Here is a 22,844-nt window from a genome sequence, read left to right as displayed (position 1 = left end):
CACAAAGTAACAAATTTACCTAAAATTAAGCTTATCAATTTAATTCACAAAGTAATAGTTTTTTCCTTTCAAATCAATGTGATGCAACAATTCTGTAAATTTCTAAATTCTTCACATGTACAATTATTACGTCATTTAATTCATCAAGATACTGCCAAAAGGTTTGAAGATTTTGAATTTTGATATGATATTATTATTTGCAATCGCCTACCCGAGTTTATCAAAATTTGATTTTCCCTAAATAGTTACTAATGTTCACAAATATTGTAACACCTGATCTTGAATTTAAAAGTCTGAACTTGCCTTTCCTCAATTATCCAAGCATAGAGGTCGGGTTTTTAGGTACAGATCAGGCTCGACGTCATGAGAACGAAACCCTTATCTCATCTCACACCTTCTAGAAACATCAATCCCACCATGACTATAACTATTATAACCTTATCCTCATCCAAATTACTCACCTATTAGAGTTCGTTTCAAACTCAAATAGAACACTTTCAATATCACATGAAAGAGCGTGATAAGTATAAGGGTTATAGGTGGTTAGATCCTTTTAGAAATCTATCATCGACATTTATAAATACATGACCAAAATTCATATATTACACAAAATTACTACATGATTATATGCCACATAAAAACGCGAGATTTGAAAATTGCCGTTAATACCTCGGTGTAGGTCTGGGATAATCCTTTGTTCCATAGCCCTGGGGCTATTTACAACTAGCCAATTAAAAATTCTCAGATGTACTAGCACACTTTTTCTCCTGAATCTATTACAGGAAAGGGATACTGTGCAACTTCGAGTTGTCAATTATATATTTTATGGAAATGACAAACCAATTCGAGGAATTTCTGATACAGATATTCAATTAGTTTGGACTTGTTTAGTATTGAATTGGGATCAAGACACAAATAATAATAATAATAATAATAATAATAATAATAATAATAATAATAAATAAGTAAATAAATAAATTCTTCTAGTTAATAAGTACTCTCATGTATAGAGTGAATGAAGAAAATTAATAAAATATCATTCAGAAAATTGGTAGGTCAAGTGACCCACCATGAGCCACCTTGCGTCCGCTCATGCCTTTGGACAATGTTTTAAAAAACGTAAAGCATGGTTAGACATGAAGTTGAAGTTTCAAGTTTTACGAGCTTAAGCGAGCTTAGATGATGATTAGACGTATAAAAATATTTTCTAATACTATTTTAAATTTTTAATCATTCTAAAAATTATTTAATAATTAAAATACATATTTGACATTTAAAGTTATAAAATACAATATTTAATTAATAACTCATGCCATCAGTCAATTACACAATTTTCAAGTTCTCGAAATACAAAAATTAGAATATTTTTTATAGTTTCAATTTCAACGAGTTAAGCTCTACAATGTATATTTATATGAACTTCATACATGTTTTTGGAATTTCTAATAAAATGACATTATAACTTAAAATCTTATTTAACTATTTAGATGAATTCATTTTTAACTTTTGTACAGACTTCAAGTTAAAGTCTAATGAAAGTTTAGGCTTTTTTTTTTTTTTTTTTTTTTTTAAAAAAAATTAACTTAAAATCAAATAAAAAACTTTTAAAAAAATTAATAAAGCATGTCTACGAAAGACAAAAAGAAATGAAGGAAAAAATTCAGCCATTTAGAAATTAAAAAAAAAAAAAAAGTGTCTAGGCCTGAAGCGAAGCTTTTTGCACAATCTTCAAGCCTAGATGGTGCATAGGCTCTACCAAAGTGAGCTTTTTAGAAAATTGCCTTTGGAAGATAAATGAGAGCCAATAATAACAAAAATATTTTTTTTTCGCCCATGCTGATAAGCCGAGTGAAAAGGGCAATTAGAGAGGGGGGGGAAAAAAAAACCCAACTGCAAGGGCCAAGAGGAGAGCCAATATGAGAACAGTGAAAGAAAACAAAAGAAATTTAAAAAGGTTTTCTGGGCAGAGAAAACAGAAGGGGAAAAAAGTGAAAAAAATAAAAAATAAGATGAGAGAGAAACGGAAGTGGAGAACTAAACCCTTGTTTGAGCTCTCTTTTAATGCATTTTTAAGTTAAATATATTTTCAATAATAATTTTTTGAAGAATGTGTAAGGGTAAAAAAAAAAAAAAAAAGTGTTTACGTATAATATTCTTTTATTAAAGAATCTACAATTAAAAAAACAGAAAGAAAAAGATATATTAAAATTAAAATAAAGCCCAAACAGGGGCTAAATGCATTTATACAAATTAGAGGGTCAATTGAGTGGGTCCTAAAGTTAACATGTAAATAAACAAGTGACTAGTGTAATAAATAACTAGAAATATTTTGATTCAACACAAAAATAGGAGTTGCAGCAGGTATTGAAATGACTATAATGTGCAATGTTTCTCATTCCAAATATATCTATTACTGGGACACTTCGTGTTCATGCCTGACACGTGTCAAATACTATACCACACAGGGCGCTTAAATCATTTGATGAAACATTATAAGTTATAACAAGAAGGAGGTGAACTTTATTTCAGGAAATTTAAGAAAGTCGGGGGGGTACACATAAAAGTAAAGCATTTGACACCACACAGTAAAGAGTTCACTCAGGACATGTGAGCAAAGAAATAAGAGACTCGTACTCTGGAAAATGCGAAATGAGCTCAGAACGTTTAGCCAGCTCAAAATCTTCAAACTGGAAGGCAGGAGCACAGACGCATCCTACAAGAGAAAAGTGCTTCTCGGAATCCCTTGGTGCTTTTGTAACTGTATTTTTCCCGTCGGCAGAGACGTCAACGTCCTTGGTTGGAAATGCACCAAACCAAACACCTGGAGGTACCGCATACTGCAATAACTGATTCTCTGTTGTAATATCGGGTCCGAGACAGGTTAGTTTAGCACTCCCATCCTTATCATTTAATTCTAGCACCTGACAGATAAAAATTGGCATCAAAGATTAAAGAATAAGCAATTCCAACAGAATATATGGCTGTTTCCATCTATATAGATACATGCGTTTGCCATAGATCTATTAGAGAAAAAATTTGACATCATCTTAATGGAGGTTCCGGTTCCAGGATGGGATGTTGTCTAGGAGAAACAAATGGTGCTAAACTAGTAGATACAATGAGATAATAAAGGAAACATGGAAGTCTTAAAATTTGAAATAATAATTTGATCTTAATCCACTACGCAGGTACAGTGAAAAGATAAATCGAGGTTATATATTCTCAGTCCCAAGCACTAGAATGCGCACAAAACCCAGTCAGAATAGATCAGAACAAATTTTCACTAGGTTCTTTTACACATGTTGATCACTGTTCAAATAAACTATACTTCATATGAACTACATTTTTATTTCTTAATAATCCTATTAAAACATGACTTTTCACAAAAATGAAGCAGCCACTCGCTAAACAAGAAGGGTCATGGAAAAGCTCAATCGAAATTTGCTGATGATTATGTCATAGCCAGAGAAAAAGCTGACAGGAATATGAAAAATGGATGATGATATGAAAACACAATTACACTGATAAGCTTTTGAGTGTATCCAATACATGGTAATCAAACTAGGTGAAGAAAAGAACATTTGAAATTGAATACGTTGAATAGGAATCTAACTGTGGGAATGTAGATCACCTCTCAAGGTAAATTTTTAACGTGTAATAATAATCAATCAGATGTTACCGTGATAGGTTCTCCCAAGTAAAAATGCCATGTTTCTGCACACGGGATGCAGTGAAGGTGAGAAATGCTTCCAGAAGGTAACAAGAAGTATATGCTTGTACTGACTGGTCGATCAACCTTGTCTGTGGAGAAAGTAAAATCAAGATTTGGAGAAAGCTATAACAGACACTAAAATATAATTCTGCAGTTCAATACAGTTATGCCTTGGTATTGCAATATGTTGTAATAAATATTATTTCTTTTTTCTATGCTGAATTGCTGTCAGCATTCTGATGGCAGAGCACCGTGAAAGTATGGCTACCATTTGATATCATCATATCAATGCTAGGCAAAGTTCTAAAAACTACATGTTGTGTCATAGAGACAAATTTACCCCTCTCAATTGTACCATGTGATACATTATATTTTCGTTCCTACATGAGTAATACGTTAACCTCATAGACAAAATTTCTTGAGTAGTTAAACGAAACCTGAAGCAATATTAGCCACATATTTCTTCTCTATCCTAAGGACTTCTTTTTGACAAATTCCTCTCACATTAATGGAACACAATCCTTGATGCCCAATTATCTTCAGGTAGAAATCATAGGCAATCTTCGAATTTATCTTTTCACATATATAAATGCCACAACATCAAGTTTACAAAGATATATATTTTATCATTTTCCCCTTTAGTTTCTTATATTTGTACAAAGCAACTATTTTGAACGATGCAAATTAATATCTGCCATTTATCCAGCTTCAGTTATTTGGTCTTGTTGCATAAACACTAACAGTGGAGAACAAGTCTACAGGGTAGCATCTAACGAGAACCATAAAACTATGTACAATAATGATCTACCTCTATCCGACATGAAGGTTTATATGCAGTTGTTGAGATTGAGTTGTGCTGGAAATTAACAACACCAGTAGCATTGAAACCAGATGCAATCTTTTGACATATTCCAGAAAAAAAAATAACAATTAATAAATAATCCAGACCTAGATCCCAGTCCAAAAACCCCAAGTGTTTTAATTTTAACACAAATAGAACAAATCTAATTAGAAGCTTACATTGAGGGGGAAGATGGGATTTGGAGAGAATAACAGAGCTGTCCCTGAATGTTTCCGTATAAAACCCACCTTCTGGGTGGGGCTTCAGATTCAACTTCGCTACAATCTCTGATTTTGTGACCATTTTGAAGCCTACAACAGAGGTTATGTGCTCGTCAATTATTATCGATTTGTAAAACAAGAAGCCTCTCTCTATCTCTGTATACTTTTTTATTTATTGGAATAGAGCGTGCTTGCAGCATTCGTTGTCATTTGGTCGTTTATCTTTATAATATAAGCATATTGGTCATTAACGTTTCAATTTTAGTTGCAATCATGAAATTGTGGACAATTAATTTTTTATTAAAAAAAAAAAAAAAGCAAATTTAGCCCATGTTTGAGCTCCATCTCTTTAAAACTTATTTTTTCCAAACTCGTTTTCAATTACAAATTCTCCAATAAAATAATTTTACATTTAAATCTAAAATTTTTTTCTATTTTCCAGTCACACATTTGCTTTTACAAAATTCATTTCTTTCCCAAAAATGGAATTCAAACAGAGGGTTAATGTTATAAAACAATTCGAGTAGAGTCAATGAAGAATTCATAATATTATTTATTTTTTCAATTAAGGTTTGGTGGTGGCAGTTTCCAAACTATTATCGAAATCGAATTTTTCAAATCCAAAAACAATTCACATGGATATTATTCATTTAAAGTCAAGTGCAATTAAGCTTTAATTGGCCGTTGGTATATATTAGTAAACATAATTGTTTTTAAAGTCGTGATATGAGACAAGTGTTCTATCATTATTTTATTGACTATGACATTTTTTACTGTCTACATAATAATCAAAGATAATGGATGGGACACGCTCTTTTTCATTAGTCATTGCTATCGTCACAAAATATTATCTTCATCTACACTACTTTAAAAGAGAGAATCAGTTGGTTACTAGTTATTTTAGTGGCCGGCTTTTCACACTTGAAATGATGCAAACCGGCTATAAACTCTAGCTGTTACGCTTTTTCTATAACGTAAATATATTGCAAGTGAACAATGTCAAAGTTTTGTAATATAACTATAGAATTAGAATGTCGCATCCACGGGATTAAAAAAATAAATTCTTACTAATTATTATAATTGAATAATTTTTATTTTATCTAGAAAATCAAATTGCAAGAACAATGTTTTATCTAATTCTAATGTGATTATTATGACGAAATCAACAAATGAATACAATTTAGAAGAATGAATCAATAAAAGAAAGCACTAGGTCATGACTTCACATGAATATCAATTACATTTCTCAATTATATAGTATCTCCGATCAATTTTTTCAAGTTTATAAGTAAGGACATAACGAAACTCTACTAACTCTCTCAGGTGCCGAGTAAACTTTATTTCTGAAATTCAATTCCAATATCTCTATTCTATATTAAAATCCAAGAATGATCAAATTTTATGGTTCTTATGTGGAACAGTTTCAAAAAAATTATACTTTCTCCCGAAATCTATACTTTTCTTAGTTGTGTTATTCTAAGATCAAGTCTAAGTTTTCGTCTCTCAAGTGTTGAAACATAAAAAAAAAAAAAAACAATTCATTCAACTAATAGCTAGTTAATCGAAAGTATGGAGAATAAACAATTCAAGTGGATATTATTCATTTTCAGTTCGACAGCAAGTCAAGTGCAATTAAGCTTTAATCTGCCATTGGTACGTATTAGTAAATATAATTGTTTCTAAAGTCGTGGTATAAAACAGATGTTCTATCATTATTTTATTGACTATGACTTTTTTGTTTGTCTACATAATAATCAAAGAAAATGGATAGGATGCTTTTATTTATTTATTTATTTATTTATTTATTATTATTATTATTATTATTATTATTATTATTATTATTATTATTATTATTATTATTATTATATTAGTCATTGCCGTAGTCACAAAACATTATCTATCTATCTATCTATCTATCTATATCTACTTTTACACTACCTTAAAAAGAGAGAATCAGCTGGTTACTAGTTATTTTGGTGACTGGCCTTTCTCACATGAAATCATGGAAATTGGTTCTGAACTGTAGCTATTACCCATATTCTATAATGTAAATATATCACAAGTGAACAGTGTTAAGTTTTGTAATATAACTATGGAGTTCGGATTTCGAACTACTGGGATTGAAAGTTAAATTCTTACTAAATATTATAATTGAATAGCTTTTATTTTATTTAGAAAATCAAATTATAAGATCAATGTTTTATTAACTCTAATGGGATTGCAATTTAGAAGAATGAATCAATATAAGAAAGTTTAGGGCCGTGACTTCACCTAACTGTCAATTATGTTTCTCAATTGTATGGTTATCTCCAATCAATTCTTTCAAATTCATAAGCAAGAACCGTAATGTAACTATGCTTACTATTTGAGGGCTGAGTAAAAATTATTCCTGAAATTCAATTCCAATATCTCTATTTTAAATTAAAATTCAAGAATTATCAAATTTTATGGTTCTTAAGTGGAACTGTTTCAAAGGAATTATACTTTCTCTCAAAACCTATATTTTTCTATGTTGTGTTATTCTAAAAAGTCTAAGTTTCTCTCTCGAGTGCTGAAAATTAAACAATCAATTCATTTAATTAGTGACCAAAAGTACGGAGAATAAGCAACATAAATAAACAGAATGAAAAATTTTAAAGAAAAAACTAATTAAAATCAAAATATAATCTCAAATTTTGGTTTCATCAAACCCTAGATAGAAGTATTAGTTCATGATAGATGAAAAAAAGAAAATATCAAATTCAAAATAAAAAACATATAGAGAAGAAAAGAGAGAAAAACTATCTTTTTAAAGTTGATTCGATCTTTTCTTGATGTTCTTCTTGACCTCTTGATTAATTTGTTGCTCTTTTTGTCTCGATGAACTGTAGTTTAGAAGTCCTTTATAGATCGTATTTATGCTTTTTCCAAGCGCTATACGAGTTTTAGTCTAATTGGGCTTTTCCATTCTAGACCAAATATTTGTTAAGGGAATTTGTGTCTTTTTTTTTTTTTATTATACAACAAAATTTAATTATTATTGTTGTTCTTCTTTTTCTTCTTCTTCTACTTCTTATGGTTGTTGTTGCACTATATTTAATAAATTTATTAATACATTCAATATTTTCGTTAACTAAATGTAATTATTTATTTACTAATTTATATAGTAATAAAATAAATAAATAAATAAATATTTTTGAAACAAATAAATTGTTAAGAATAAAAAAATGAAGAAAATAATGAAAAACTATTCATCTTGTGAAACTTTTGATCGTATTGAGTTGGATATAATTTTTAGTTTTAAGCAATATTTGGTGCAAAATGATATAAAATTTATCACAAGTTTCGATGCGGAATTGGAGATTTAGAACTTCGAGTTTATTTTGATGGACAGTGAACTTTGCACCATGTCATGATTTACTCATCGATGGACATTGAACTTTGCACCATGTCACGATTTACTCACCGAACTTCATGCGTCCTTGGGCATTGAACTTCACTTTGTCCCACTTCATCGCTCACTTGATACAATTTGTTAATAGATCTATATACATAGCGTATGAAAAAAATGAGATGGCTAGTTCAATGTCTTCAAATGGTAAGTGAAGTGCTAAATTAGCTCCATGTCAACAATTACCAAAAAAACCCTTTATAAAAATAAGAAATCAAACACGCATTTTTCCTCACAACGTCAATTGAAGGTGAAATTCATTCATTTGCAATGAAGTCAAAATCCCCAATGTCCAGCCCCAATCCCTAAGGCTAATCTATTGATTTTGCCCAAAATTTCAACTACTACTGCACTAGAAGTGATTTCAATTGCACAAAATATTTACTTTGTGGCTAATAATTGATATGGAGTTGGTTTTGGCCATTGATGCACAGTTTTCAACCTCAAGGAGTTCTAGTAATGTGGAGAATCGAAATGGGATATGATTTTACAATTTACATGTTGTGATTTTAATTTCTTGCAGTGCAATGTCAATATTAAGAAGGAGTACTTTTTAAAATGGTCACGTCAACATGGCCATTTTCACTTTAACTAAAAATATTTTACCATTCATCACAATGACATTTTCATGCGTAAAAGACAAAATTACCCTTATGCATGTTACACGACGACAAAATATGGTATTGTTTTAAGAGACAATATTATCCTTTTAAGTTATAAAGAATTCCAAATACTTTCGACTTAAAATTTTAAAATCAAGTCACATTTTTTATCTGTTTACTCCAATACGGATAAAAATTATTTCATTTTTCATCTGTTTCAATCTTGAAATTTCATAAATTTATCAAACACTCAATAAAAATATTGTTTTTAGCCATCACTTGGAATTGATAAGTATATTTACATATTTTTAATTTCATTTTTTTTTAAATTAGTAAATTATTTTAATCGTTAAATTTTATTTCGATGTAGGCAGAAAATTTAACAAATCTATAATTTTTCAAAACAAAGGGGAGAAAAAATTAATTTGCATATACATTAACATCCGATTGGAAATAGTTGGCTCGTCGTTGGACTGATTGGAAAATTGATAGCCCAGACAGTTGGAACATCGGTTCTAGATGGCTGGAATCAACAATTTGGAAATCCACGGCCTAGCTGGCTAGAAACAATCAACCCAGTCGGCCTAGCCAATCCACTCTAATTTTCTTCCCATTTTTTATCTTCTAATTATATATATATTTTTAAAAAATTATGTTTCATAATGCAAATATGGAATCAACTGTAGTCCTGATTTGTTACTTTGGTGATGCGAACCCCGTAGCAATGGAAACTACGAAACCCACAACGAGATTGATGCGAAACCCAAGAACACCAATACTAACCCGGTTTTCGATTTTGAACCCCAAGAATTGAACCAAGAAACCTTAGATTAGCAAAGAACCTGAAACCCCTTGATTACAATTAAAAGAACCCACAATCCGATTGATTAGAACGCCACAAGAAGTTGAATCTTGATAAATTCCAAAATTATTCAAGAAGAACAAGAAATTGAAAGAACAATTCTCTCTCTATAATATTAAGTAAAAGTCAAAAGTTGTTACAATGAAAAGTATTCTCCTATTTATACTAAGGAGTAAAAAAGTCCAAAATCCATCAAATTGTGGTAATAATTTGATTTCATAAGAATTCTATTGAAACTAGGAAATTCGACCAAAATTAGAAAATTCGCCAATTTTTTAGCTTGTGCGGCCGCATGGTATAATTCCATGCGATCGCATGATTCAACAAAAAATGCAATATTTGTTTTCGGTATGCCACTTTGCGGCCGCATGATGTTTTGCCTATGCAACCGCACAGGCTTGTTTTCAGCATCCGATTTCGTCGCTTGATAACAAATTGATCCAAATTGATTCAGCTTTCGACCCGAACATGAAAGTTGCTCCGTTTTGAGTCCCGAACATGGTTCCATCAATTGTTTCTTGAACGAGCAATCCCATCGCTTGTTTCACTTACTTTGCCCTTGATCGCGTCATTGGTCCGCCATCGATTATCAACAGTACTCGTCTCGCACTTGCCTTCGTCGTGCTCGACTCCTGGATCATATCATCCTCTCCCTCTTCAAAAGGATTCGTCCTCGAATCTGAACCTGCATCAAACAGAGAGAGGTTAGATACATTAAAAGTAGCCGAAATATTGTACTCACCTAGCAAATCCACTTTTTATGCATTGTCATTGATCCTCTCGATGATTTGAAACGGTCCATCGCCTCGTGGTTGCAATTTTGACTTCCTCTGTTCTGGAAAACGCTCTTTTCTGAAATACACTCAGACCCAATTTCCAGGCTCAAATGTAACGCGTCTTCTTCCTTTATTTGCTTTTGATGCAATCAGCTTTCATTTCTCTTCGATCTGCATCCTGACCTTTTCATGGAGTGTTTTCCCCATCTCAACTTTTCATTTCCCGTCCAAGCTACCTTATTCATGCACAGGCAAAGGCATTAAATCCTAGGTGTTAGTGGATTAAAACCATAAACAATTTCAAAAGGAGAAAATAAAGTAGTAGAATGTGTAGCTCGATTATATGCAAACTCTATAAACGGTAAACTCTCTTCCCATGATTTCAGATTTTTATTGATCACTGTCCTAAATAGTTGAGTCATAGTTCGATTAACTACCTCAGTTTGTCCATCTGCTTGTGGGTGACAAGTTGTAGAAAATAATAACTTAGTTCCTAACTTACTCCAAAGAACACACCAAAAATGACTCAAAAACTTCACGTCCCTATCAGACACTATACTTTTAGGTACTCCATGTAAACGTACTATTTCCCTAAAGAATAAGTCTGCAATATTAGTAGCATCGTCAGTTTTATGACATGGTATGAAGTGCGCCATCTTACTAAACCCATCGACCACTACAAATATTGAATCCCGAACCCTTTTTGTCCTAGACAAACCTAACACAAAGTCCATAGATATGTCTACCCAAGGTTCACTAGATACAAGCAAAGGAGTATACAAACCATGGGGTTGAACCTTAGACTTAGCCCTTTTACAAGTTATGCACTTTCCACATATTTGTTCTACGTCATGTCGCATTTTAGGCCAATAAAAATGTTCCCCTAACATGTCTAAAGTCTTTTGAACCCCGAAGTGTCCCATTAGACCACTCTCATGTGCTTCCCTTACCAATAATTCACGCAAAGAACAATTAGGAATGCACAACTTATCTTCCCTAAACAAATATCCTTCATGCCTATAGAATTTATCAATTGCACCTTTGTCACATGAAGCATAAATACTAGAAAAATCACAATCAAATTCATACATGCCCTTAATATGCTCGAAACCAAGTAATTTAGTACTTAATGAATTTAGAAGCATGTACCTTCGAGACAACGCATCAGCAACTATTTTTTCGTTACCTTGTTTGTACTTGATGACGTAGGGGAATGTCTCAATAAACTCCACCCATCTCGCATGTCTTTTGTTCAACTTACCTTGACCTTGCAAATACTTTAAAGATTCATGATCGGTGTGTATCACGAATTCCTTTGGCCATAAGTAGTGCTGCCAAGTCTCCAATGTTCGAACAAGTGAATACAGCTCCTTGTCATATGTCGGATAATTCAATGCTGCCCCACTCAACTTTTTGCTAAAGTAAGCAATAGGTCTCCTTTCCTGCATTAACACTGCTCCTATACCTATTCCTGATGCATCACACTCAACCTCGAATGTTTTATAAAAATTTGGTAATGCCAAAACAAATGCCTTATATAGCTTATCCTTAATGGTGTTAAATGCAATTTCTTGAGATTCTCCCCAATGAAAACCTACACTCTTCTTTACTATTTCAGTCAATGGTGTGGTGATGGTTCTAAAATCTCTTACAAATCGCCTATAAAAACTAGTCAATCCATGAAAACTCCTAACTTCAGTTATAGTCTTAGGTGTTGGCCATTCCTTTATAGCTTTTATCTTTTCTTCATCGACTTCCACCCCGTTAACACTAACCACAAATCCTAGGAAAACAACTCTATCCATGCAAAATGTGCATTTTTTGAAATTAGCATATAATTGTTCCTTTCGTAACACAATAAGCACACAATTTAAATGTTCTAAATGCTCATCTAGATTTTTGCTATAGATTAAGATGTCATCAAAATAAACTACAACAAATTTCCTAATAAAAGCACGCAATCCACGCACATTCTCCAAGTCTCGTCCTTCTTAGGCACCAGCAAAACCGGTACAACACATGGACTCATGCTCTCCTTGACATAACCTTTGCTCATCAACTCCTCCACTTGCCTTTGAAGCTCCTTCGTCTTCTCGGGATTGCTTCGGTAAGTTGGTCGATTCGGTATGACAGCTCCGGGTACAAAGTCAATCTGGTGCTCGATGCCTCGGATTGGTGGCAATCTACTTGGCATCTCCTCAGGAAACACATCGTCGAACTCCTGCAATAAAAACTTGACCAAATTAGGGAGGGATGTGTTAGAATCCTTGAAATTGAGGAGGGACTCCTTGTACACTAACAATATCATTTGCCTATTATCGCTCATAGCCTTTTTCAGCTCACTCTCTTTTGCATAGAAGTTGACCTTTGGCTTTTCTCTCCGCTCAGCTGACTCTTTTTCTCTCCTCTCAACTGACTCTTTTTATCTCCGCTCATGTGGCTTCTCTCTATTTTCTCCACTCTCAGCCACTTCACTGTTTTCTCTCTTATTGATGGTTTCACTATTGCCTCTCCTTTTTCCTGATTCTCATATTCTCTCATTTTCTTTACTTTTCAGCTTGATCTAATCTCCATACACTTGTACCGGTGTTAATGGCGCAAGAGTAGTAGTCTTCCCATCCTTGACAAAGCTATAATGATTCCTATATCCATCATGTGTGACCCTTCTATTATATTGCCATGGTCTTCCTAACAAGATATGACCCACATGCATAGGCACCACATCACATACTACTTTGTCACTATAACTCCCAATTAAGAAATTAATTAAAGCTCTTTTATTCACCCTAACTTCCCCACTTTCATTCAACCATTGCAACTTATAAGGCCTAGGGTGTCTTAACAATGCTAGCCCTAATTTCTCAACTAAAGTTGTACTAGCTACATTCGTGCAACTCCTACCATCAATAATCATACTACATAGCTTATCGTTGACGTAACAACGTGTGTGGAATATATTTTCTCGCTGCTGCTCCGAATCATCCACTTTGACTTGGGTGTTAAGAGCTCTCCTTGACACCAACGATTCCCCAACAGCAAACTCCAATTTTTCTTCTTCTTCAACGTCCTCCAATGCAGGCATGTCATCAAACTCTCCTTTACGTTCACTCACTACCTCTCCATTATCCAACAACACCATTACCCGTTTATTTGGGCATTGAGAAGCAATGTGTCTTGACCCCAAGCATCTGAAACACTTGATGTCTCGATTCCTTGATGGTTGTGAATCTATTTTGGGTGCTGTTTTGCTAGCACTTTCTTCTTTCCCTTTCTGCCACTCATTCCTACCTTTAGGTACAGCTTTATCACTTTTGTTCTTGTTGTTCCATCCTGGCTTCCAAGATGGATTAACACTCGAAGTTCCTAACGGCTACCTAGCTGCCTCTTTCCTCTTCAGCTGTCTCTCTGCCTTCATAGCCACATGTAACATGTCTTCCAACTCCACATAATGTTGCAACTCCACTACATTGGCAATTTCCCTATTTAACCCATTCAAGAATCGTGCCATGGTAGCCTTCCGATCCTCCACCACATTGGCCCTAATCATGAATATTTCCATCTCCTTATGATAGTCCTCTAAACTTTTCGACCCTTGATATAGACCTTGCAGTTTTTGATGGATCTCTCGGTAATAGTGGCTAGGAACAAACCTCTTTCTCATCAATGACTTCAATTCCTCCCAAGTGCTGATTGGTCTTCCCCCACTCCTGCGTTGTGAAGTAATCACTTGATCCCACCATGAAATTGCATAGTCACTGGACTCCAAAACTGTTATCTTCACCTTTTTCTCCTCCGAGTAGTTATAACACTCGAAGATTAATTCAACCTTCCTTTCCCACTCCAGGTATGCCTCGGGATCACTCCTTCCATTGAATGAAGGAACTGTCATTTTTATATTTCCCAAATTTCCATCCAACTCCTCCCCGCGATCATTCCGACCCCGTCTGTCGAACCTATCGCCTCTATTCCTCATCCTTCCCATCTCAACACCGTGAAATTCATCTTCGCCCATGTTACTCCCATATCCATACTCCTCTCACCTTTCCCTCCTAGGCTCCCATCTATTCGGTCTTCTGGCATTGGATACATCCACTCTATGCCCCCGACTAAGATTAGCCACCGATGTATCTAATATATTCATCCAAGCCTCCTGCTTCTCCAACCTATCTCTTACATCTCCAAACGCCCTCTCAAACCTCTGCACCAAATCCTCCGATGCATTGCTATTATTGCCTTGTCGGCTTGAATTTGATTCTGTCCTTTCTGACTTCCTAACACTAAAGATTTTTATTTTACTGTCTCACCAAAAGTCACTCGAAAACACACAAGGGCTTTTACCCTCTATTAAGCTCACCTCTCTGCCTTTTACCACTTAGTTCTTTCAACAATTGCTTCTAGGAACAATCAATGAACTCAATCAATCAATCAATTCGTGTAGAATGCCCCAAACCAGATGTGACTCAATAATTGTAATAAAGGACTCAAAGAAAACTTTTAAAATTTGATTTGAATTGAAGAAATGGAATGATTCAATGTGTCCAAGTAATTTAGAACAATAATAAAAGTTGGTATTTGATGGATCAATAATATTTAACAATTTTTTTTATTTTATACTATACGGATGAATAGTACCGTACGGATGAACAGTATCGTACGGATGAACGGTAATTTTTTTTAGATCCGAAAATCAATAACAAAACCAACAAAGAAAACGAAAACTAATTTGGGCGAAAATTGAGCCCAGAAACGAAATTTGAAGATTTTTGATGAAACTTTTGAATCAAAAGATCAAAAAAACCTTCTGGACACAAGAACACAAAGAATTGAAAAAAATTTAGAAAACAAAGGATATAACCTGATTAAAATGGAGCCAAAGCTCTGATACCAACTGATGCGAACCCCGTAGCAATGGAAACTACGAAACCCACAACTAGATTGATGCGGAACCCAAGAACGCCAATACTAACCCGGTTTTGGATCTTGAACCCCAAGAATTGAACCAAGAAACCCTAAATTAGCAAAAAACCTAAAACCCCTTGATTACAATTAAAAGAACACACAATCCGATTGATTAGAATGTCACAAGAAGTTGAATCTTGATAAGTTTCAAGATTGTTCAAGAAGAACAAGAAATTGAAAGAACAATTCTCTCTCTATAATATTAAGCAAAAGTCAAAAGTTGTTACAATGAAAAGTATTCTTCTATTTATACTAAGGAGTAAAAAAGTCCAAAACCCATCAAATTATGGTAATAATTTGATTTCATAAGAATTCTATCGAAACTAAAAAATTCGGCCAAAATTAGAAAATTCGCCAATTTTTTGGCTTGTACGGCCACATGGTGTAATTTCATGCGGTCGCATGATTCAACAAAAAATGCAATATTTGTTTTCGGTATGCCACTATGCGGCCGCACAGGCTTGTTTTCAGCCTCCGATTTCGCCGCTTCATAACAAATTGATCCAAACTGATTCGGCCTTCGACCCGAACATAAAAGTTGCTCCGTTTTGAGTCCCGAACATGGTTCCACCAATGGTTTCTTGAACGAGCAATTCCATCGCTTGTTTCACTTGCTTTGCCCTTGATCGAGTCATTGGTCCGCCATCGACTATCAACGGGTCTCGTTTCGCACTTGCCTTCGTCGGGCTCGACTCCTGAATCATACCATTTGGTGAATTTGAAATTAGCGAAAATGATTGACGGGTGTAAAATGGACAAATGAAAGATGTGGTACTACTGTAATTATGATACGATCGACTACACCATATGCAGAAATGTACCATGATTTACCTAACAAGCTCAATGTCGATATCTTTTTGTATGATATAGAATTAGAATTTCTATTCAGCTGCAATAGTTACGTTTGAAGCTGAAATGAAGGTTTAAAGTGAATTGAACTAAAATCGCATGACTCCTATTTGCGTAATTTTAGTTAAAAAAATGTCTTGAGAGTGAACACGAAAATTTTGATGGATGGGATCGTAATGTGAATGATTTTGGAACACGATGGAGATAGCTCGTAAGGATGATGCGACAATTCTCGAGACAGTTATTCTTCATCATGATCTCATTGTTATTTAACAAAATTTTCTCAATAGTTCAAGATAACGAGAATGAAAATGAATTTTCAAATGAGGATTAGATTTATTTATTCGATCGGAGACATGAGTCAGGTGAGAGCTCATAGGTTGGAATGAGTACATGGTCCTCTAATTGTTCGCTTGTATTTCTCGATGATGAAGACTTATATGTCGAGCAATTGTTTGAAACAAAGAAAGATTTGCAAGAAACTGTACACCAGATTGTTTTGAAACACAACTTTAAATTTAATTAAAACAAGTCGATGTGCACAATTATTTGCATTTACGACAGTTTTCATTGGCGTTTGCGAGTGACGGAGTTGGATACGAATGAGTTCTTTGTAATTTGTAAGTATGCATGAGAATATAGTTGCAAAGTTGGTATTCGTCAAAATTATCACAAGCAAACCTGAGCATAGTTCATTGGTCGACAAATAATGCAAAAGTTTCAGAACCCATGAATGATCTATAGACCTTCGAACATCATTAATGATGTTCATTGAGAGTATGAGGTGATCATAAGCTATCAGAAGGTCTGAAAGACCAAATAATGCGCATTGGAGGACTTAATTAATTTGACCGAGGAGAGTTATGCTAAATTGACCAAGTATTGCCATAACATGAGAAAAATAGAGGGCGAAAATCGTTTCAAATATTTCTTCATAGTCATTGGACAATGTATTCGAGGATTTCAAAATACGATACGACCTTTAATTCTAGTCAACAGTACAATTCTTAAGACTAGGCCCCTGTTTGAGCCCTTTTATTTCTCATTATATTAAATTAAAATTTTCTCTCTCCTACTTTTAACCACAAAATTTTCAACTACTCTTTTTTCAAAAAAATACTATTCATCTCATTATAATGCCAAATAATAGGGCTCAAACACACCCTAGATACGAAAGCAAGATGATTATTGCAACATATCAAGATGCCAACATTCAATTTACCCTCTTGCGTTCGGCATTGTTGATATATAGAATGATCTAACAATGCGTTGGATCTTCACGAAGTTGAGGGAAGTAATTGGGGACGTTGAGAGCCTTGTATTCGTAACTGACCATGGATATTCTATAATAAATGGTATCGTCGAAATCTTTTTCAAGATACATCAAGGTTATTATTGTATGTACCATATTTAGGACAACTTGAAGACTAAGTTTCGGGATAACGGCATCGCTGCATTGTTTATGAGAGCTGCAGAGGCTTACAGTTTTAAACATTTTGATAAGTACATGGTCGAAATAGAAAAGTAAATTCCCGCATAAGATTAATCATCTACTAGAGATGGAGATAAAAAAATTGGACAAGATCACATTTTTCAGAATGTCGAACAATGCGGCATCACTTAATGTATTATTCAAAAAGGATCGAGAGTTACCAATTCTCACAACAATTGAGCATATTCATAACAAATTGCAGTAGTGGTTTCATGACCGACTTGAGGAATCATAGAGTTGTACAAGTGTGCTAACCCCAACTCAGAAAGATAAACTCTTCAAGACTCTAGAGATGACGAGAAAAGTATGTCTAAACAACATCAATTTTGCTTCTCGATGAGATAAGTGGCTATGTAGAGGATTTTGACCAAACACTTTTATGCAGTTATTATTATACGGCTGACTATTGGAGGGTAGCGCATGCTGAAACAAATGGAAGAAACTTCTTCAAACTTTATTACCTTTTAATGAGCTCACATGGTTACTTGAATACATCGATATTTACTTTTACAAGTGGACCAATTACCTACTGTTTCCAAGCTCACATCTATTAATACACTTAGCACATTATTGATCTCAAATAAGCTATTGAGACATCCAAATTCCACTATACAAAATGCAATTGTTTCTTGTCTTACCGAAGTATTCTGCATTATGGCACTTGATCTTCCCTTTCGTGCTGCATTAATGCGAGGTCTCTCTCATGGGCACATCCATCAATTCGTATGTTACAATAGTCAGGTTACTAGATACTATGGCTAATGTAAAGTACTTCCTTGTCGTGTCGAATCTAGACTGTGAGTAGATAATAATTGAAATGTTCCAACACTTTCTTTTAAATTTAAAATGATCTCTATTAGGGAATGTCTTCACATCCATAGAGATTATTATGTCCATTACTTGGAAGAAATCGACAATATCCTGATAGAGAAAACTACCCTTCTTTTGGATTGTGTTCAGAATAAACATAAGGAAGCTTTTCCTAGGAGTTTGTTTAGACGATTATAATGTAGTTCTTTCCTTTATCCTGATAGAAGTTGAAAGGTGTAAATAGTGCATTGTGTCCCCTATCATGACCACATCTTTAGCTGATACAATTAACATTGACGTAGTTAAGAAAGTACCTAAAACAATGCCATCGAAGTCAAACATTTTAGATGTCCTAGTCTCGTACCTACTATGTTGCATAACTTTTATGTTAACTTTGTTTTAGTTCATCAATTAGATGAGGTTCCATGAGTTGCTACATTGTTCTCTAAGGTCATTACTTGATTGCCCACTCTTCCTATTGACATTAGGATGTTGCCCACTAATTTTTGACATGCTGTGCTAGCTTATCATTATGTTGACAATGTTCCTAAATTTCAGGCCAATTTAAAATGTCAAATCGTTTACAATTATGAGAATTTCGAATTTACTTTCAATGTGCAATATAAATTAGAGTACTCTATTGATAATCACTATGCTTTATTGCGTGTCTCTTTGATCTGATTTCCTAAAAATGTGAAGAAAAAGTTTTTGGATCCATCGTATAAAAAGGTCTCTATTTAATTGGCCATATCATTTAAATGAAATTTATATTTTCATTGTAGAAAAATTGTTTTCTAATCAAGGCCTATTCAAGCTTTTGATATTGCAATCTTTTGTCTCTACGTGCTAGTCTCTGATGTTAGCTACTTGTGCTCCTCATTATGCACAAGCACATGAAGATTTTGGAGATGAGTAGCATGCGTGATTGTTATTTGAGTCTAGTGTCAATAATTGATTAGAAGGAAAGATCGTCTTCCCTTGCTCGTATCATATTCTTGAGAAATAATTTGCAGTTTTCATTATTATTGATCATGAAATTTCTATATTTGGTTCTTCAGAAAAATTGTCCTCTATGGCATGAGTTCAGTCACATTTGTTGATGATTGGGAGCTTGACTACAACAACAGTTCATGATTTGTCCGCTCGATAGAGTCGAGTTTTCTCCCATTCAATTAAGATATCAGATACTCTGGGCTATCTTTATTTATGCTTTATGTTTTTTATTGTGCTTGTATATGAGTTGGCCCAAGCCTATTTACCTTCTATGTTTGTTGATTTCTCTATTTATACGTCTTAATAATGTAATTTCAGGGAACGATCATTATGATAAAATCAAATGGCTTTGCTTGGAGCAAACATTTTCTCCTTCCCCCTTTCCCTTGAATTTTTGCTTCTTCTCCAATTTCTTTCTCCTTTCTTATTGACTTCTTCTTTATCCTACATTAGATGATGTCTTCAATTGAATGATAGTGAACAATTTCTACCACTTCATTAGATAGGAGTTTAAATGGTAAATTGGAGTGCACTTAGTGGGTGATCAAATAGGAGTTAAATTTGTAAGTGGGGGTGAGGAGTTCACTTAGTGGGTAGTATAATTAAATTGGAAGCCTATAATGGAGAAAATAATCACATTTGAGTGTTTTGAAGTGCTGAAAATTGGAGCCTAATGTAGGATAAAAATATTATGTTTTCAGGGCTGTTTTGGTATACACAATAAATGTATCAAATGTTGATTTTAAGGAGTTGACATAAGTGGTAATTAATATAGAAAGAGCGGTTAACAAATAATGTAATCAAATCAAAATAAAAGTTTATCGTTTAAAAGAGAATTCGACACCTTACAAAATTTTGAAGTCAAATACGTACAACTATGCAATTGTGACAAAAAAAATTAATTTGGGCTAATAAAAAGTATCGTTACAACGTAGTGCTGTAACCCAAATTATTTTAAAGTTTTAAAACGAAAAATTATATATATATATATATATATAATTTTATGATCGCTATGTAGTTTTTATTGACTCGTTATATCAAATAACCAACTGTCATGTGGATGTCACGCAGGACAACTGCGAAAAACATTATTCAAATATAAATGCACAAATTTCTTTTAATCGATAAAAATCTTGTGATGCGATTTTTTAGTGAAAATTTTGTGTTTTATTAATTTGTTGCTAGGGTATAAAGAGGGCAATTTCAAAGCTGAAAGCGGAAGAAAATGGCATGTAAATTTGAGCCTAATTCATCATTTGGAAAGAAAGCTACAAATATCAACACATACTTCCTTCACAAATCTACAACATTGTAAAAAACTCTGGTATACGTGGTTGAAGGACAAACTTACTTTATTCTTTGGATTGCCATCACATCACATTGGCAAATACCAATACAGAAGCCTTGAATTTCAGCAAAGCGGAGACCATGGCACAGTGCTAGAGCCTCACCTTTTTTCGAACTAAGGAAGCCCCTCTGCGACATCACATGCTACAAAGACCAAACTAAAATTGTCCCGAATGACTACTCCCATCTCAACCAATGTGTGGCTTAGCTCATCCCAAGGGATTCCTCACAAATTCATTTTTTTTAGTGAAAATACCATTTTTCACTAGCAATGGCGGAGCTAGCTCGCTAGGCTTGCAAGCCAACTTGTGTGAGTTGACGAGGGGCTCGCATGAAAAATTTGCTGCTATGCTCGGCTCATCCCCTCTTACTATTGATTATCCCTAATAGCCATTTCGAGCACTTCTCTTTGACAATGATGCAATTAAGCCAAATTCATACTTCACCACCACACTACCACCAAGGCCGCTATCTATTTAGATTTGGTGTTCCATCTTAAAAATATCAACCTAGTTAAGATTAGCTCAAATCCTTATATGTTGTTTAATATTTCGATATTTAACCAATATAAAATTTATAAATTAACATTTCCTTCTACCTCTATGTGACTAATCCGACTACTTTCATCCCCAATTGCCAAAAAAAGGTTAGCAAAGAACATGAATTTTGGGCTACTCATTGTATTAAATATATTAAGAATGCTACCATGCAAGGTAGTGCTAGCACCGCGTTTAACCACCTCCCACAGACCCAACCTGTTGATCAATATTTTGATATTTAAACAATATGAAATCTATCAACTAGCACTGCCTTCTATCCCTTATGTGACTAATCCAATGATATTCATCCCAGATTGCCCATAATAGGCTAGCAAAGAACATGAATTTCGGGTTGCTCATTCAATCAAATATTCTAAATGGTACCATGTATTGTGTTGGAGCACGGCATGTTTTCACCATCTCCCATAGACCATATCTATATATTCAATGGACATGTAAAGAAGACATGGATAGTAAACTATTGGAAAAATACATATTATTTTAGTTGGCTTACTTATCATATAGATTATTTTCAAATGTGCTAAAAACATGAAAAATATGATTTTGTCCAAGCAAATAGTGAGTCCTAACTAATTGAATATTACGGGTTTCAACAGAATTCTAAGGCAGTGGATTTAAAGTTTTAACACCCAAAACGGGGCATAATTTTCACTTTTCGTATGACAGCTAATACATATTTATTTATTTACCATTCTACGTATTATTTGATAGGTTAAATAATTAAAGTTAAGAAAAGATTGATTTAATATTAAACTTTCCTTAAGTTTATTTACTACTATATCAAATAAATCTTGCCTGATATATCATATACTTACTGTTTCTATTTGTTAATTTTTAGGTAATTCTTAAGTTGAATCTTGTACATTGCTCTACATAAGTAAAGGAAGAAATCATTAAAGAATTAACTGCTTTGAGATATCTATACACGCAACCAATGAACCAGCATAACAAGTTCTGCCATTACCCATCAAGTTCAACCAGTGACATACAACTCTGAATATACTCAAGGTAATTTGTTACTCTTAAACTGTAATTGAAGAAAAACAAAATAGAGCTTGAATTACAATCCTATTCGAAGATTAAGCTGTTTGGCTTCAGTAAAGATTGCTGAATCTTAATCCAAGCGATAGTTGTGGTCGAATACAATAGTGAAGTGGTGATAAAGTCAAGACCAAAGGATTTAATTCACTTCTCCAACAAGTCAAAAAAGAAAAATAATGAGGAAGTTGTTTTTAGATTTTTTGAATATTTTTGTTAATTTTCTGAAATTAAAAACTGATACTATCGTAATTTTTATTATTTGATATCGTGTGTTGTAGACTAGTGGCATGGGGGATCGTGGATGTTTCACTTTGGGGGTTATCACGATACATTTGGTGTTCATGTTTGT

At 33.7% G+C, this 22,844-nt stretch overlaps 1 protein-coding gene across 1 annotated transcript; it reads right to left on the bottom strand.

Moving 5' to 3' along the window:
* Positions 1 to 2,450: 2,450 nt before the first annotated feature.
* LOC111400966 lies at positions 2,451 to 4,972 on the bottom strand. The gene is made up of 3 exons (XM_023028456.1): positions 4,733 to 4,972; positions 3,680 to 3,801; positions 2,451 to 2,921 (listed from the first exon to the last, which is right to left on the bottom strand). Exons 1-3 carry the CDS (start codon positions 4,854 to 4,856, stop codon positions 2,595 to 2,597), a joined length of 573 nt encoding a protein of 190 aa, XP_022884224.1. The 5' UTR covers positions 4,857 to 4,972; the 3' UTR covers positions 2,451 to 2,594.
* Positions 4,973 to 22,844: the final 17,872 nt, after the last annotated feature.

This window comes from Olea europaea, chromosome 10 (genome assembly GCF_002742605.1).
Source record: "Olea europaea var. sylvestris chromosome 10, O_europaea_v1, whole genome shotgun sequence".
NCBI classification, from domain to species: Eukaryota; Viridiplantae; Streptophyta; class Magnoliopsida; order Lamiales; family Oleaceae; genus Olea; species Olea europaea.
This window is presented reverse-complemented; position numbering and strand designations above follow the sequence as displayed.